Source organism: Rosa rugosa, chromosome 3, assembly GCF_958449725.1.
Source record: "Rosa rugosa chromosome 3, drRosRugo1.1, whole genome shotgun sequence".
Taxonomy (NCBI): Eukaryota; Viridiplantae; Streptophyta; class Magnoliopsida; order Rosales; family Rosaceae; genus Rosa; species Rosa rugosa.
In genome coordinates this window covers 57,610,473-57,627,267 of record NC_084822.1, presented here as the reverse complement: position 1 = coordinate 57,627,267, position 16,795 = coordinate 57,610,473, and the positions used below count along the sequence as shown (strand labels likewise).

At 42.1% G+C, this 16,795-nt stretch overlaps 6 protein-coding genes across 6 annotated transcripts; 1 reads left to right on the top strand and 5 right to left on the bottom strand.

The window, feature by feature from the left end:
• Positions 1-5: 5 nt before the first annotated feature.
• LOC133739179 (UDP-sulfoquinovose synthase, chloroplastic) lies at positions 6-2,397 on the bottom strand. The gene is made up of 3 exons (XM_062166918.1): positions 2,240-2,397; positions 648-1,730; positions 6-543 (listed from the first exon to the last, which is right to left on the bottom strand). The coding sequence occupies exons 2-3, from the start codon at positions 1,692-1,694 to the stop codon at positions 142-144; spliced, it is 1,449 nt and encodes a 482-aa protein (XP_062022902.1). The 5' UTR covers positions 1,695-1,730; positions 2,240-2,397; the 3' UTR covers positions 6-141.
• A 1,390-nt stretch (positions 2,398-3,787) lies between these two features.
• On the top strand, positions 3,788-5,854 carry LOC133740085 (acyl-lipid (9-3)-desaturase-like). Its single transcript, XM_062167945.1, has one exon. It carries the CDS (start codon positions 4,087-4,089, stop codon positions 5,437-5,439), a length of 1,353 nt encoding a protein of 450 aa, XP_062023929.1. The 5' UTR covers positions 3,788-4,086; the 3' UTR covers positions 5,440-5,854.
• A 256-nt stretch (positions 5,855-6,110) lies between these two features.
• On the bottom strand, positions 6,111-7,200 carry LOC133735301 (LOB domain-containing protein 22-like). The gene is made up of 2 exons (XM_062162720.1): positions 6,520-7,200; positions 6,111-6,424 (listed from the first exon to the last, which is right to left on the bottom strand). The coding sequence occupies exons 1-2, from the start codon at positions 7,023-7,025 to the stop codon at positions 6,373-6,375; spliced, it is 558 nt and encodes a 185-aa protein (XP_062018704.1). The 5' UTR covers positions 7,026-7,200; the 3' UTR covers positions 6,111-6,372.
• Positions 7,201-8,702: 1,502 nt separating this feature from the next.
• On the bottom strand, positions 8,703-10,276 carry LOC133738998 (protein LATERAL ORGAN BOUNDARIES-like). Its single transcript, XM_062166707.1, has 2 exons — positions 9,357-10,276; positions 8,703-9,252 (listed from the first exon to the last, which is right to left on the bottom strand). Exons 1-2 carry the CDS (start codon positions 10,034-10,036, stop codon positions 9,183-9,185), a joined length of 750 nt encoding a protein of 249 aa, XP_062022691.1. The 5' UTR covers positions 10,037-10,276; the 3' UTR covers positions 8,703-9,182.
• Positions 10,277-10,473: 197 nt separating this feature from the next.
• On the bottom strand, positions 10,474-13,173 carry LOC133738997 (probable leucine-rich repeat receptor-like protein kinase At1g68400). The gene has a single exon (XM_062166706.1). It carries the CDS (start codon positions 12,766-12,768, stop codon positions 10,792-10,794), a length of 1,977 nt encoding a protein of 658 aa, XP_062022690.1. The 5' UTR covers positions 12,769-13,173; the 3' UTR covers positions 10,474-10,791.
• Positions 13,174-15,295: 2,122 nt separating this feature from the next.
• Positions 15,296-16,557, bottom strand: LOC133739526 (NDR1/HIN1-like protein 13). Its single transcript, XM_062167311.1, has one exon. The coding sequence runs from the start codon at positions 16,433-16,435 to the stop codon at positions 15,632-15,634; it is 804 nt and encodes a 267-aa protein (XP_062023295.1). The 5' UTR covers positions 16,436-16,557; the 3' UTR covers positions 15,296-15,631.
• Between the last annotated feature and the right edge of the window lie 238 nt (positions 16,558-16,795).

Genomic DNA, 16,795 nt, shown 5'->3' with positions numbered 1-16,795 from the left:
GCACCTGAGCAATCACTGACCGCACACATTTTATAAAAAGGTAGAAGTTGCAAAACTAGCAACTAACTGAGAAGATAGATAATACAAAGATCAATGGTATCCTTAACATACGTATACAGCTATATGACATCTACTCTCTAACTATGCGGCAACAGTTTTCGGCTTGGCCCCAATTTTCCTCCAAGAAACACTGGGCATGATCTGCTTTTTGTCTACACGATCCTCATATTTAATGGCAAAATTGAGCAAAGAATCCAAAAGAGAGTCGGAAAGAATGTGAGGTTTAAGTCCCAACTCAATAAGTTTGGTGTGCTTGGCATTGTAGTAGTGCTCCTCCGCTTCAACTCTTGGGTTTGGCACTGATGTAGTCTGCACATCAAGTCCAAGCTTCTCTCCAGCTTTTGTAACAAGCGCAGCAAGTTCATTGACAGAAAACTGCTCAGTAAATTGATTGAAGACCCGAAACTCACCAGCCTGTGCTGGGTTTGCAATGGCAATCTCAACACATTGGACTGTATCTCGTATGTCAAGATATCCCCTGGTCTGGCATATAAAGAACAGAAGTGTTAGTAAATGGGAAGTGATGCAGCAAACTGACTTTGTGTATGTATGTGGTAATAACTTTGGGCCATGAAGAGAGCTTTTACCTGGCCACCTTTGCCATACACGGTAAGCGGATGGCCAACAGCAGCCTGAACGCAGAACCTATTTAATGCAGTTCCAAACACTCCATCATAGTCCAACCGGTTAATTAGCTCTTCATGCATCTCAGTTTCATCTGTTATCACACCATATACTACTCCTTGATTGAGGTCAGTGGCTCTAATCCCCCAAGCTTTGCAAGTAAAGGCTATGTTGTTTGAATCATGAACCTTACTCAAATGGTAGAAAGAGCTTGCTTGCTTGGGGTAGGGCAAAGTATCTGTCCTTCCATTATGAGTAATTGTTATGTAACCCTCCTCGATATCAATATTTGGAGTTCCGTATTCTCCCATAGTCCCAAGCTTGACTAGATGACACTGCTCTCCAAACTCTTTTATAGCAAATAGCACATTAAGGGTTCCAATCACGTTGTTATTCTGAGTATATACTGCTCTTGACCGATCAATCATGGAATAAGGAGCTGACCGCTGTTCCCCAAAATGAACGACAGCCTCAGGCTCAAACGACTTGAAGGCGTCTGTTAAGAACTCAAAGTCACAGATATCACCAATGTAGAGTTCAATAGATTTTCCAGTGAGAGCTTTCCAACAACGGAGACGATCATGGATGGAGGAGATTGGAGTCAAGGAATCGATACCAAGCTGTTGGTCAAATAGACGACGGACAAGGCTGTCAACAATGGCAACCGCATAACCTTTCTTGGACAGGTGAAGGGCTGTGGCCCAACCACAGTAGCCATCTCCACCAATGACCATGACCCTCTTTGATTTGGATGGTTCACTAGAACTCTGATGCACCACCTGACTGGGTTCATTTGAGGCTTCCCGACTTGCAGAGAGCGTGGTAGCACACACTGTGCAGTTTCTTCGTGACCTCTGCGCTTGCAAGAGGAGCCTTGTAAATGGGGTTTTGGATGTCTGAAAAGTAACAGACTTGGGAAATACAACCGAGTCTTGGATCAATGGTTTTGTGGAAGGTTTACAGCCAGAGGAGAATTTTACAGAATACGAAGTTGAAAGCAAATGCGCCATCGATGTTTGCTTCCTCTATCTGATATTCAAATACACCTACAAAAAAATGACTCAAATTTTCAATTTCTGACAATTAATAACATAGTCAAACTTCAAATTAGCGGAACCAAATCCATGTATTGTACCCACAATTCTGGGACAAGCAAAGCAAGACAACATCTTAAGAATTAAGCTCAAAAAATCAACAAATGTTGAACTATAACCAAGTAGCAACACAACCTCGGACTCAGAGCAATTCAATATAATTCTTTGTCTTGAACATCAAAACAAGCAGATAAAATGCACAATCCTCACAAAACACATTTCTTTTTAGTGCCATAAAGCAAAAAGTCAAAATCTTTTGCTTTCTCAGTAAAGATTGGCAATAACAAACTAGCTTAAACTTACAGTAAGATGATCCAGAAGAAGTATGAGTAAATTTCCACAGTGCATTTCAAACAAAGTAAGAATCTTTTGCTTACTGTAATAATTCTCTGGAAGAAATATAAGAGTAAATATATCCAAAGAAACAAGTGAAAACTGAAGAGAAATAGCAGTATTATAACCGTGTAAGATGAGCAGAGAATTCTGGAAGCTGCTGTGATGAAGGATGATGCGTCTGATGAGAGACGGAGAGAGAGAGGGTGAACTGTGAAGGTTTTGGCTTGGGGTCAGTTACAATAGAAGGAGAAGGGATATTCCTTTTATCCGCTAATCCAAAATGGGCTCCAATACACTTTCAATTTTCAAGCAACTAACCCAGCCCAATGGGACCATGCCAATTTTGTCGACTTTGGTCATTTTGCCGCCGGAATTTTGTTGATATATACCTAGGCTGATAAAAATTCCGTCGGCCGAATGATCTATGCCGACAAAATTACATTGGGAAGAGTGTTTTCTTCCATTTAAAAAGATTTGTAAGATGACCTAGACCGATGTAATTTCATCAGCAAAGGCGTTCCCTTCTATTTTAAAAAAGAAAATCTAGTTGGGATTGGGGAAGAAGAGGAGAAGGTTTCACGACCGTGTAAAGTGCGAAAATACTACTATGCAATGACAGTGTACTTGATGTTATTCAGCCGTTTATTTTTATTAGTGCAAATGCACGTCGGTGCTCTGAATTCCTTGGGTGTCAAATGTAACTATCCAACAAAAAAAAAAATGATTGCGGATCCATAATCATTTGACAAAAGAGGAAAGAAATCTCCTTAGGTGTAAAGGATATCCTGATCTGTCCTATGGCATATCCTTTTGTAACCAAAAAACAAAGAAAACAAAAATGAGGCATATACTGTGTTCTTTCATGGGAATCCAAAATGGCATATTCTCAATCTCCATTCAGTCAATTCAGAAGCACATGCATCATTATTATTACTTCAACAATTTTTCTTTACTATTGCCATGTACAAACAGTTTTTACATTGAAGTGTATAAGAAAACAAAACTTATATTATATATGCGTGTATGTCATGTAAGCATTGATCTATCAGTGCCTCAACCGCTGTAATGAACAGTAAAAAGCCCCTATAATGCTCACACACGGTCGGATTAATGAGTGCATGACCATACACGCATGTATAATATACAATCCAGAAAATAAAACTTTTACTATACATGCGTATATGCCATGCACACAAGAAAAATACATTTTGAAACTTCTATCAATTATGAATTTTGTTTATAAATCCACTCTAATAAGAAACATTCTCAAATGTTACCATAACGCAACGATTGAAATCATAATATGAATAAAAAGATAACAAATAAAATTGTAAACAAAAACGTAACAAATAAAACTGTAATACAAAAAACTTGTAAAATGAATATGTGTCGCTTCCATTTCGGCTTCACCATCCATTACCTCATATGGCTTAAGTTACAGATAACCTTTGTTTGCCTCTTTTGGGATTTCACCAAACCTAACAGTCCAACATCCCCTGTATTTCTAACCACATTTCAAAGTCAAAATCTACCCAAAGCTACACTAGGAAACTCACTATTATACAGCCAAATCTATTAGTAACGCACGCAACCTTTCCAATGACTCCTCATTTTCACCACCATTTCCTCTAAACCCTCTCTTGATCTTCTCTGTAAAGTGGTAAATTCAGAAGAGGCAATAATGTTGAAGACGTGGGGGGCACCATTGTGAAAACTGAAAAGAAACAAAGAGAGAGAACCTACGAAGCATTCTATGTTATAAACAGTTCTGTGGCGCTTGTTCAGTCTCAGGCTCTCAGCCAGTACTGTATCTAATCCCTAAACCTGTTTCTTTCTCTCCTTGACCAAAAGAACAGTGTCAGACATATTCTCTCAATGACATAATCACAATCAGATATCAAAGTCTCTTCCTTTTGCAACCCAAAAAGGAAGAGCTACTGTTAAAGCTTGATTCTTTGCTCTCGGATCTTCAATGGCAGAGCTCAACAACAAGAAGTATATTTCCTCTCAAGACCTAGCAAATCACAACAAGCCAGGAGATCTATGGATCTCAATACAGGGAAAAGTCTACAACGTCTCCGACTGGGCCCAATCCCACCCCGGCGGCGAGCTCCCATTGCTCAACCTCGCCGGCCAAGACGTCACCGACGCCTTCGTCGCCTACCACCCCGGCTCGGCGTGGCAACATCTTGACCGGTTCTTCAATGGCTACTATCTCCAACACTACTCAGTCTCCGAGGTGTCCAAGGATTACAGGAAACTCGTCAACGAGTTTTCGAAGATGGGTTTGTTCGAAAACAGGGGACTTGGTGTGTATTTCCAGCTGTTTTCTGTGGCAATGTTGTTCAGTTTGAGTGTCTATGGTGTTTTGTGTTCTGATAAGGCATGGGTTCATTTGGTCTCGGGTGGGTTAATGGGCTTGGGTTGGATTCAGAGTGGGTGGCTTGGTCATGATTCCGGGCATTACCAGATCATCAGCAACAAAAAGGTGAACAGATTCGCTCAGATCCTCACCGGAAACTGCCTTGCTGGCATCAGCATTGCTTGGTGGAAGAGGAACCACAATGCCCACCACATTGCTTGTAACAGCCTCGAATTCGATCCAGATCTTCAGCACATGCCTTTCTTTGCGGTATCTTCGAAACTGTTCCAGTCCCTTAGGTCTTGTTATTATGATAGGAAGATGAATTTCGATAAGTTTACTAGGTTCTTGGTTAGCTATCAGCACTGGACGTTTTACCCTGTGATGTGTTTTGCTAGGATTAATCTTTTTGCTCAGTCATTCATGTTGTTAGGGTCTAAGAGGTTGAGGGTGCCCAATAGGGGCCAGGAGATTTTGGGGCTTCTTGTGTTTTGGATTTGGTTTCCTCTGCTAGTTTCGTGCTTGCCCAATTGGGGTGAGAGAGTCTTGTTTGTTGTTGCTAGCTTTTCGATCACTGGGATTCAGCATGTTCAGTTCTGCTTGAACCATTTCTCTTCAAGTGTATATGTTGGTACACCTGTTGGGAATGACTGGTGTGAGAAGCAGACTAATGGGTCACTTGATATAGTGTGCCCATCTTGGATGGATTGGTTTCATGGTGGTTTGCAGTTTCAAATCGAGCATCATTTGTTTCCGAGGTTGCCTAGAAGGTATCTGAGGAAAATTGCTCCTCTTGTTAAGGAGCTTTGCAAGAAGCACAATCTACCTTACACAAGCGTGTCATTCACAAAGGCCAACACATTGACAGTTGGGACTCTGCGTGCTGCAGCCTTGCAGGCTCGTGATCTTACCAGCCCTGTTCCAAAGAATTTAGTTTGGGAAGCTGTACACACATATGGATAATGACTCATGAGACCAATATCTTTGTGAAGGTGAAGCTTTCTGAGAATTGCTCTGGTGTGGTTATTTATGCCCAATGACAATGATGATGTTAAAGGGGTATTATGACTTATTTTGATTGATATCTGAGGGTGGTCATCTTTGATTTCAATTGGAAGAATAATAATCATCTCTTGGATCGCTTGGTCTTTTTATATCTGCAAGCTTGTAACAACAGTTCATTTGTTTTCTGGAGTAGTTGATGCAGTACCTCCTTCTCCTCTAGTGTAAAGTACTGTGTTTTGATTAGTTTGCTTATTTAAATCTGAGAGCCCACTCACTGCCTCTTTTAAGGCTTTGGTTCTCCCTGAATAACTATTCACTATGGTATTTCATTACTGTATGGTGTTGGATGGTCTTTATGCAGTATTGTTAAATATGCACTGTTTTTTAAAGAACGATATAAACAGGTCCCTGATATTCCCCAGAAACAAACCCCATCCGATTCTCAACTGATATTCTCTGTCTTCCTCCCTCTTACTCAACAATTTTCCTATAAGCGGTAATCAACACAGGCTTACACGTATATCTTAGATTCTTAGAAATATGCATTGCAAAATGTGTGTAGTTCCCATTTCCTAAGGCAGAGCATGCCCTGAACTTCCTTAACCATATGAAGCAAAAGTTTCAGAATGTCTGCGAAACTATAGATCATTCAGTATTCTATATTGCTTGATAAGAATGAATGCATGTCTTAACCACTCTTTAACTACATAGTTTGAACTAGAAAGGAAGTTTCAAGCTTGAATGCTTGATATTAGTTCTTTACAACTCCACTATGTTGGTGCAGAAAGCAAGGTTACATGAGAGATCAAAACTAAACGCGGCTTGTCTATCTATGTTTCACCATTTGCAAGTGATATGAACTGTGATCGCCTTCCCCTTATGTCACTGCTCTCACTCCTCACCCTGATTTGGGTTGAAATCATGTTCCGGCACAACTTCATCCCTGAAATGTCGAAGATGAAACCATAAACATTACGATTAACACTGAATCAGATGCTACTAAATCAAGGATTTATTACTATCGTTACTTGGACAAACCTTAAATCAAACATGTTGTTGCGCTGTTCTTGATGGAGTGCATGAAGAAATCCACCAGGAACAAGAGGGAGTACTGGAACATGATATCCCCGATCATGGATGTTATCATGTTCTTGAACAATGTATCCCTGTTTCTGAACCAAAGGCTGTGCCACAACACTACCACTACCTCCGCCACGAAACACACTAAGTACATTGCGCAAGCGGCGGAGCTCCTCCTCTTCCTCCGCAATCTTCAGCTCCAAGTTCCTTATAAGACTATAACTTCCACCAACCGGGTCGGCGACTCGGATGTCAGCTTCCGCTATAATGTGCTTCATTGCAGTGCTTCTTTTGCGAGGGGGTAAGCTCCGGAGCAACTTCTTCAGGTGACTTTCGCCGAACACCTTGCGGGCATTCTTGAATTTTTGGTGCATGTGCGAAGGGAAGTACGGAGCCAGTGGACAATCCCGTACACATTTTGAGCGGTTGTGTCTGCAAGAGGCACAGCTTTGGTACTTGTTCATACTTGATGTGAAATTTTCAGGAAGGTGGGAAAGAGAATCTGAGCTCAGTCGAGAAGAAGAAGAGAGTAGTGGTATTTATAGTCTACGTGGTTGACTGGTTCTAAATTTCGGAAATGAAATTTAGTGATTATGTATTCTAAATTCATTTATAGATAAAAAAAAATACAGTGATTTTTTTTTTTTTTTTGGTTAAAATATGATTGGAGACTCTCCCAACCCGAATTATTAAAAGAGCTAGATAATATTACAAACAGAAGAAGGGAGGACAACGCCTATGCCTCTAGCGAAACTGAGGTACTAACTTTCAGTCTAACAGATTAAAAGAAAGAAATTAAAACTACAACTCAAATGAAGGCCAAGTGAGTCTTAATTTATTAATGTTATTATTTGTTACAGTCTCTTAGACGGTGTTATGATTGCGATTGATTTGTAATTACAATTAATTAAAATGAAATTTCTTTTCGATAAAAAAGAATTACAAACGGTGGAATTGTAGAAGGCTAAATGTGATCTTAGTAGAACCTTGTCACTACTGATTTGCGAGAGTTTACAACACATTTAGTTTTCGGTATGAATTCAATTGGTACATTATTTGAGGAAAAAAATATATATAAACTGGAAAAAATTGATAGGATTACTCTGGTATAAAATTGGTATGAGACGATTTGTGTACTTCATTCACACTGTAGCACAAGTATGGCGATCTCTTTCTCCAGCCTTTTAATTCCGGTTGCTTCATATAGCCTGGTGCTTTCACTAAATGAGAGCAAAAGCTGTTGTAAACTTGAAATCATCTTCTCAATCGTATATGATTGATGACAGATGAAGAGGTCATAACCCAGATGCAGAGTCTGGTTATTGTTCAGTAATCTGGTAAATCGTTGAACCGATTAAGCATTCCCTTTTCATGTCAAGCTTCCTCATGGTAACTTGACATGCTTTCTCGGGAACAAAACCAATCATAAGAACAAAGCAACAGATAGATGGAACAAACAGTAATCAAAAGTCGGAGAAAAAATGCTAGACTGTTTAGGTAGAAGTCTTACAATGGCTGTAAGCATTCAGAATATGCATACGCAAAGAAAGAAGGAATGAAAAACTTCCAAGCTAGAAAGAAGGAATGGAAATACTCAGGAACTCAGCCATCAGGTGATGGGAAAGACTCTTCATCAGAGGCTATTTATGATGTGCAAGACCGAAAAATTCGGGAGAATATCCGGGAATATAATCAACACATATCCAGAAAGGAGTTATGGCATTCATGTTTTGAATCTGAAAATATTGGAAATATATCATTGTATTTAAGACTCATTAAAATCCATGTATGTTGTTTGCAGGTTGCAGGCCAACAGTAAAGGTTATGCAGATGAATACCAGTGAGACAACTTCACAAGTTGGAGCCTGCTATGGTCATTGTATTTGGTCTACCCTACCAAACTTGATTTATTCAGGAAGTCTTTTCCATACTAGAAATTGTCATGAGAAAGATGAGAAATAGACCCTTCTCTTTTCTATACTAGACATTGTCATGAGAAAGATAAGAAATAGACCCTTCTCCTGGTTCTAATAGGAGAACACCAACTCCAACATGCCCTGGCGGCCTGGCCCCAAATTAACTAGCATAACAATCAATAGGAAACACATACTATATCAAATGAAAGTAATCCACTGCAGAAATTGAAAGAATATATTCTCTAGAGATCATACAGTTTCTACATTGCTTTTTAAGAAAGAATGCATATCTTTACCACTCACTTATGCTACATAATTGGAATCAGGAAGGATAGTTACAAGCTTGATATTGGTTCTTTACAACTCAACACTCATCTATACTACATAACTGGAATCAGGAAGGACAGTCACAACCTTGATATTGGTTCTTTACAACTCAACACTCACCTATACTACATAACTGGAACCAGGAAGGACAGTCACAACCTTGATATTGGTTCTTTACAACTCAACTATGAATCTAAGAAGTTGCCTGCACCATCTAGACTTGATTCTTTTTGTCTTGTACTCTATCTGATGCGCAGAAAGCTAGGTTATATGACATTCAAACAAACAGCGGCCAAATGAGACCTCATCTATCTATTCTTACCATTTGCAAATTGATATGAACTGTGAAGCCTGCCTATTATGTCACTGCACTTGTGCTCACCTGAATTGGGTCGAGGGTTGAGGCTCGAGACCATCATGTTCTGGCACAAGTACAACAACTTCATCCCTGAAATGTCAAACAAGAAACCACACAAATTAGGACTAACATTGAAAGAGGCCATAAGGGTACAAAACTAGGGAGAAATTACCATCGTCACATGAACAAACTACCTGAAATCAAAAATGTCGCCCTGTTCTTGATTAGGCTCTGGAAGAAGCTGTTGATGATGAGTGGGTGCCTGAACATATCCTTGACTTTGAGCATCAATGTTAGTCTGTTCTTGTCGAATTCGATATCCTAGAACAATGTTGCCCTCTTCTTGATGAACATGAGGAAATCCTTGAGCAAAGTTGCCCTGTTCTTGATCATATCCTTGACTTGCATTGTAATTCTGTTCTTCAAGATTCTGCTGAAAAGTGTTGTAGCCCTGTTCTTGATACATGGCGGTGGCCAAAGGTGGTTGTGCCATAGCCACATTAACAGACCCTCCTCCTCCTCCACCACCAAGTTGACTGAGCAAGCGGCGGAGCTCCTCCTCTTGCTCTGCAATCTCCCTCTCCAGTCTCCTTATAACAGCACATTGCTCCTTCACAACACCATAACAACCGCCGACCGGGTCGGCGCTGCGGATATCGGCTTCGGCTCTGATGTTCTTCATGGCAGTGCTTCTTTTGTGAGGGGTCTGGTGGAGGCTCTTGAGCAACTTGGTCATGTAACTTTTGCCGAACACCTGCTGGGCTTTCTTGTATTTCTGGTGCACATGGGCAGGGAAGTACGGGGCCAGCCAACAATCTGGGTCGCATTTGATTCTGTTGTGTCTGCAAGAAGAACAAGTCTGGGGGCTCTTCATATCTGAAATGAAATCTTGAGGAAGATGAGAGATTAAGAATCTCAGGCGAGAAGTAGTCTAGATATGGTGATTTGTGATTGGGGAGAGAGAGGAGTTGGAGAGCATCTGTGATCATATTTATAGTCTGCGCCTCTGCGGGGTTCGAATTTTTTAGCGAGTTTGGATTTGAGTTTTTGTTTGGATTATAAGTGGGTAATCTGGTAAATAGCCAAACGTATTATAAGCTTTTCAAGCTTGTGTAACATTAGTTTCTTAATTTCTTTGAATAAAGAAAAAGAAGAACACGGGCTTCTGAAACAAAATACACACAAGCAATGGAAATCTTACCAGCAGAAAAAAAAAAAAAAAAAAAGAGAAATGAGGGGAATTTACTCATGAACTCTAAATTCGGCGAATATTTGACAATAAAATCAAATTCATCAACAACGGAGATAAAATTTATGTATAAAATAAACATAGGTTTGCGAGTTTTTTACTCTTTTGAAGAAAAAATCCATGTCATTCATCTTATAGTGACGAATACTTGTAGGCTAAGGCAACTCAGCAAAATGAGAGCCTGCTATGTTCCATTGCAATCGGTCTCCTCCCACACCCACAGTTGATTAGGCATGCTATATCAAATGGTAGTAATACATTAAGAAATTGAAAGAAATCGAGTCTCTTTATTGATTGATGCTTCCCGCAATCCATGGATGCTGCAAGAGCTAGGTCAAAACACTAGGCAAAATGAAGTTTGCTGCCATCTGCCACTGTCATCAGGGAGTGCTTTGTGAAGGAGAAGAAGTATCAAACGAAATGTCATCTAGAATAGACTTGGTCCCATCTTCTCTAACACCCTTGTTCCTAATGTCCTCGATCATATTGCGCACCATGTTCATCGTTGGACGATCTTTAGGCTGCGTGGCTGTGCAAAGCAATCCCACCTGCAAAAGCGCCCACATTTCCTCCTCCATCTCCTTGTCACTCAACAGCTCGAAATCAAAAAGTTCCCATGTACTACACTCTTTCTTCACCGCCCTGTTAACCCACTCCACCAAGCTCATTTCTCCTTCCTCGCCCGCCATCCTCCCCGTCAAAATCTCCATCAAAACCACCCCAAAGCTATACGCATCGCACTTGCGAGTGTACTTGTTAGGACTAAAACTACTCGACATGATCAACTCCGGGGCTTTGTAGGCATTGTAGGACGAACTTTGAGCAACCAAGAGCTGTTGGAGGCCATTGTCAGCAACACAAGCATTCCCCATGCGATCGATTAAAATGTTGGACGAGTTAACGTGTCCGTGATAGAGCTTGCCTTTCTCACACCCGTGGATGAAAGCAAGTCCTTGTGCACAGCCCCAAGCTAGTTTCAGTCTTGTACTCCAATCCAACGGTGTCCTCCCCGGTCCTCTAAACCCGTGCAACAGAGAATGTAGGCTTCCGTTAGGCAGAAAATCATACACCAAAAGAAGCTCGCAGTTGGAGTTGTGGTAGGCTCTCAGGCTCACAATGTTCGAGTGTTTCAATTCGCCCACAATTCTCAACCACGCTTCGACTTCCTTGCCGTGAACTCTCCTCTCCCTCACCCTCTTCACCGCCACCATGTCATCGCAGCCGTTCATCATGATCTTGTAAGTGGCCCCCACGCTTCCCTTTCCGAGCAGCTCTGCCGACGCCCTCAGCAGATCGCCCACCTTCCCAACACCAGGGTGGCATCCCTCGAGCACCACCATCTCATCGCTTTCCCTGGGCCCGCCACTTACGGACCCGTTACGCCCACGCGGCCCATAACCGTTTCTGTGGGACCCGCCGCTCTTTAATTCCCTGGACCCGTAGTGCCTTTTCACGTAACTGCATCCGTTGGCCACCTTGGGGTTCCCGCCGCCGACAACAACAACATCGCTCCTCTTCCTCTGCCGCCACCGCGTGACGGCGCCGGCGATCACCAGAAACCCAAGCATGAGGCTGACGCCGATCAGAACAGCTTGTTTCGAGTGCGGTTTGGCTTCGGGTTCGGCCGGTGGTAGGGACGGCGGCTTAACGGCCGTCGGATCGGGGCAATCGTGCGGCAGCGGCTTCCCGCAGAGTTGCTCGTTTCCCAAAAACGACGCCGCACCGAACTTCTCCAGAAACAGAGGAATCTTCCCGGCGAGTTCGTTGTTGGACACATTGAAATCCGTGAACGGAGCAGAGGACGCGTCGGGAGGCGAGCCGCCGAAACCGGTGAGCGAGTTGGACTCGAGCCTCAGAGTTAACAGCTTAGACAACCGAGTCAGCTCGGCGACGGGTATTTCGCCGGAGAGTTGGTTGTGGGAGAGGTCGAGTCGGCGGAGGTGGCGGAGGCGGGAAATTCCGGCGGGGATGGCTCCGGTGAGGTTATTGTGAGAGAGGTAGAGGTGGTTGAGGTGGGGCCAGAAGGAGAGGTTGAGGGAGGAGGAGAGGAGGTTTTGGTTGAGGCTGAGGACGGTGAGGCGGTCGAGTCCGGTGAGCGGCTGAATCGAACCGGTGAGGTTGAGATTCTCGAGCACGAGCTTAGTGACCCGACGGGTTTTCGGGTTGCACGTGACGCCGAGCCATGACCCGGCGCAGGGGTCGGTGGATTCGGCCCAGGAGGCGAGGGAGTTGGAGCGGTCAGAGGAGGCTTTGAATGCGAGCAAGGCGGCTTTATCTTCTGGGCTTGGGTTGGAGAGAGAAAGAGAGAAGAAGAGTGTGAAGAAGAAGATAGAGAGGAGATTCTGGTTTCGCAGCATGGCTTTTCTGTCTGGGATTCTGGTCCAGCAAAGCTGGGGAAGAAGGGAAGAAGTGGGTGAAATATTGTTAGATTTTACCGGCAGTAGAAACTAGCCGTTGGGGAAACAAACAGAAATGGGGGGCGGTTTCACACTTGGTTTAACGGTAATTAATTTGTTGGAGTCAATTGTCATCATGGGCTTCAGAAACAGCATGAGGATAGTTACTCATAAATTATTACGTTTTTACTCTTTGGTGGGTAAATTTTGTTGAGGACGGGGGTAGGCAATTCAAAACAAACACACACGTTTTGTTTTCGGGACGAAAAAGGGACTTGTCAGTGAGTATTGAAAGAGACAAATTAGTTATGGTTGTTTCCACTTAATCAGTTAAAAACAATTTTTTCTTTTGCAATCATGAAAAAATTAGAAAATGTCTTATCAGAGCGAACTCTTCAGGTGATCGAGTCGACAAGATAATTTATTTTACAATGAAAACAAATACTTAAAAGCACAACAAGTTTGTTTTAGCAGAATGATACTTTATGCATTATCCCACCAAAAACTCTAATGAGTTCATTTTTCATTCCAAATGATGTATCACTACACTATGTAAAGCAAATTGTTTTTATGCTCAAGTATTTTCTTTTTTAGATGGCAAGTGCTTACTTAGAGTATGGTGATTGGATTTATGTCTTTCTCATTATCAATTTTGTTGCTAAAGGAATGCTACTATATCTTGATTCTCAATTAAGGAATGTCCGTAATGTCATAATTTGGCAATAGTTATGGTGCATCTAAATGAGATAATTAAATATTTATACATTTTGAAATAACAAAAGCTATAACTCCATTAATTATAATTTTATTAGTGACGATTGTCATTGTTTGGCTATTTTTATATAAAAACTGGAAAAAATTATGAAAGATTAATACAAATCAAAAGACTAAAATAGAAAAAATATTGTGTTGGAAACTAATAAAGAAATAAAAAAATAGAAAATAAGATAATTTGAAATGATATTTTTTTAATATCCCCATCCCAACTCAATCTGATGTGAGTGAGATTCACTATATTTGTAGGTGCTATTAAAGTAAGGAATCCAAGCAATGAAGGTTCATTTGTTAAAAAAAACAAATTAAAATGATGTCAATTAAAGTAATTAATATTTAAAAATCTTATATGCTTCATTTTTTCATCTAAATTTCATCGATTTCTATTTCACCCAATGGTTTGCAAACAACTAATTAACGCAATGAAGAAAGTACTTTGGACCCGCCAAGTCCAAACACCCAATACGGTTATAAATGATAGTGGTCTGAATCTGGCCGCAATGCCGAATTTGACATGCTCGTACTGGCATGGGCCAACCCGTCGTCAACCGACAATCGAAGAATCTGACCTTTTTCATCTTGTAATTATCAGTAAAAACAACAAGTGTAATTACATGTCCCTGTTTGCTAGGGCACATGTTGTGTATACATCCAGAACGGTCAAGGTACCCCTTACTTCACCACTGGCGGACACTTTTTGTTAGGTCCAAAGTCCAAACAGTCCATTTTTTACTTGCAAAGTAGGTCTTACCGGAATCTATGGCGGACGGGGACCCGAACCGGCCCGTTATGAGTTGGTGAAAGGAAAACCGGAAAATAGGAGGGAATAAAGGGCAGAGACAGAGGATTAAGCAATCAATCCCACTGTGTTTGCAAAAGTAGATGGGACTTAAGACACTGTTTGTTTGGTCTTCCATTTCTTGGTTGTAAAACAAAAACTAGAAAGAGAAAGGAGCCATACACGGAGGAAAGAAACTTGAAACAGCTTCTGACTAAATTCCAACTGCCCCTCTAAACCAGACCAACTACACTCAGAAACCACGTGCACCCAAATTTATCACACTATCACCATCATCATCCCCTCCACAAAGAAATCTGAAAAATATATATATTTGTATTTATGATTGTGGTTTTAGATTTTGCATTATAATAGGTACCAATTCATGAGTTTTCCGACGTTCACCAACACAAAGACTGGAGCATTGGAAAGTAAGTGAATTTCTCGTTGTCTTTAGCCGGAGTTCGGTCTCCATCCCGTCACTTAAACATAGATAGTACATAATCTTCTTTACAATCGGAGGGATGTTTCAGTAAGTAAACGTGTCATAAATCTCAGTTCAATATTTGAAGGCCTCGCATCGGATCAATAGAAGTCTACAACGTACAGTAACTATACAGCACTAACATATGTATTAATTGGCAACTGGCAAGTACATGACAGGGGAAGCTGGAAGCCTCAAATTTATGTCACCCAAACTTGTAGGTGCATTTAGATTTCTAGTACCAGCCAGAGTTAAAGTGGACCACCAAACTCACAGGTATCAAGTGAGAAGCTTCAAGCTCTGGGCAATCACAGTGACCAAGTAGCTAGTCCAAATGAGGTCTATAACTCTAGAACCACAGCACCAAACTTATTAAAAGATCCCTGTCCTCTGTTTTACAACTTTCATCCTTAAAAGGAGAATTAGACAGCTCATATATTCCTTTACAAATCAGAAAGAAAAATAAGCCATTTTGGTGATTCTGGCCAATTTTTGAATAATACCAAGACAAATTTGGAAGGCAATTACAGAGGGACACAATGTAGCACAAACTCGAAAGTCGAAACAGAGAAAGATGAAAGTGGCGCTTAATCCTAATAATATGAAGTATGAATCATCGAATCAAACTCTTAAAATTTTCCTCGACCAATTCTTGATCTGTGAATATAATAACGTTTACAATATCCTCGAAAAAAACCCAGAAAAAAAAAATATTCAAAGTTGCGTTGAAAAGAAAAAAAAATGACAATGAATTAATGATATAGAGAAGAGGAGCAATTAGGTAATGATTAAAAGGTCCATCTCCAGATCTTGATCCGAAGATCAACCTTGCAATGGGAGTCAGCAACAGAAGCCACCGACGGAGACTTACCTTTCGGTGCTAACCCTCTGATTTGCTGACACGTAACCCTAATCCCAACCTTCTTGCTCTTCAATTTCCCTCCCACCGTCACCTTCACCTTGGTGTCCATCTGCAACTTCATCGGAACCCCGCCCTTCCGCTTCAGATCCGATCTCAGAGACTTGACCGACTCCAAATCGAGGTCACTCGCCGTGGTGATGATCGACCGGAACGACGTGAAGTTCTTCGTGTCGCTGAAGAACGCCGGGATCGAGCCGTTTCCGAGAACGACGTCGTTGTTGGCGGCGGAGAGAGTGAGCGCGAAGGAGTCGTAGGCGAAGCTGAGGTGGTTGTTCGGGTTTTTGGGAGCGATAGTGAGGTTGAAGCGTGTGACAAGGTGTGAGCTGGCGCCGTCGGGGTTGTCGGTGAGGTTGAGCTTCCCGATTTTGAGGGCCGTGACGGTGAACTCGGGGCGGTGAGGACGGTAGAGGACGTAGAGGGCCGTGCCGGCGATGGCGGCGAGGAGAGCCACAATCAGGAATATCAGTATCGACCAGAAGCAGCAGCAGCAGCAGAGACTCCGGTTGCTGCGGCGGTTGCGGCGGTGGCGGTACTGCGGCTGAGGTCGGTACGGCTGCCGGAGAGGCTGTGGCTTGGTGGCTGTGGGGTTGGCGGCGGTGGTGGTCGCGGTGGCGCCGTTCGCGGCGCCGTTTGTGGCCACCTTGGAAGACGGGTAGACTCTGTCCGTCATTCTGGAGTGACCAAATTGAAATCGAAATTGAAAATGGGATTTGGATTTGGATTTGGATTTGGGATTGGGTTCTGTGTGAATTTCTGAGAGAGGAGAAGGAGAAGGAACTAGAAAGTGAATGAAAAGAGATTGAGTGGCCAAGTGAGGGATTTTAATGGATGCTATTTCCAGCTCACCACCGAAAATTACTCGCCAGTTTTAACGGTGGTGAAATCAGGACTAATGAAGGCGGAAATAAATGGGGAAACTTTTTGCTGTACAAATCTTACCTACTTCGAACCTCGGCTACGTGTCCCGAGCTTGGGCCCCGCATCCGTGGTGGAGTGTTTAGTCCGGAACGTGTGGGGTCCGCTCTTCCTT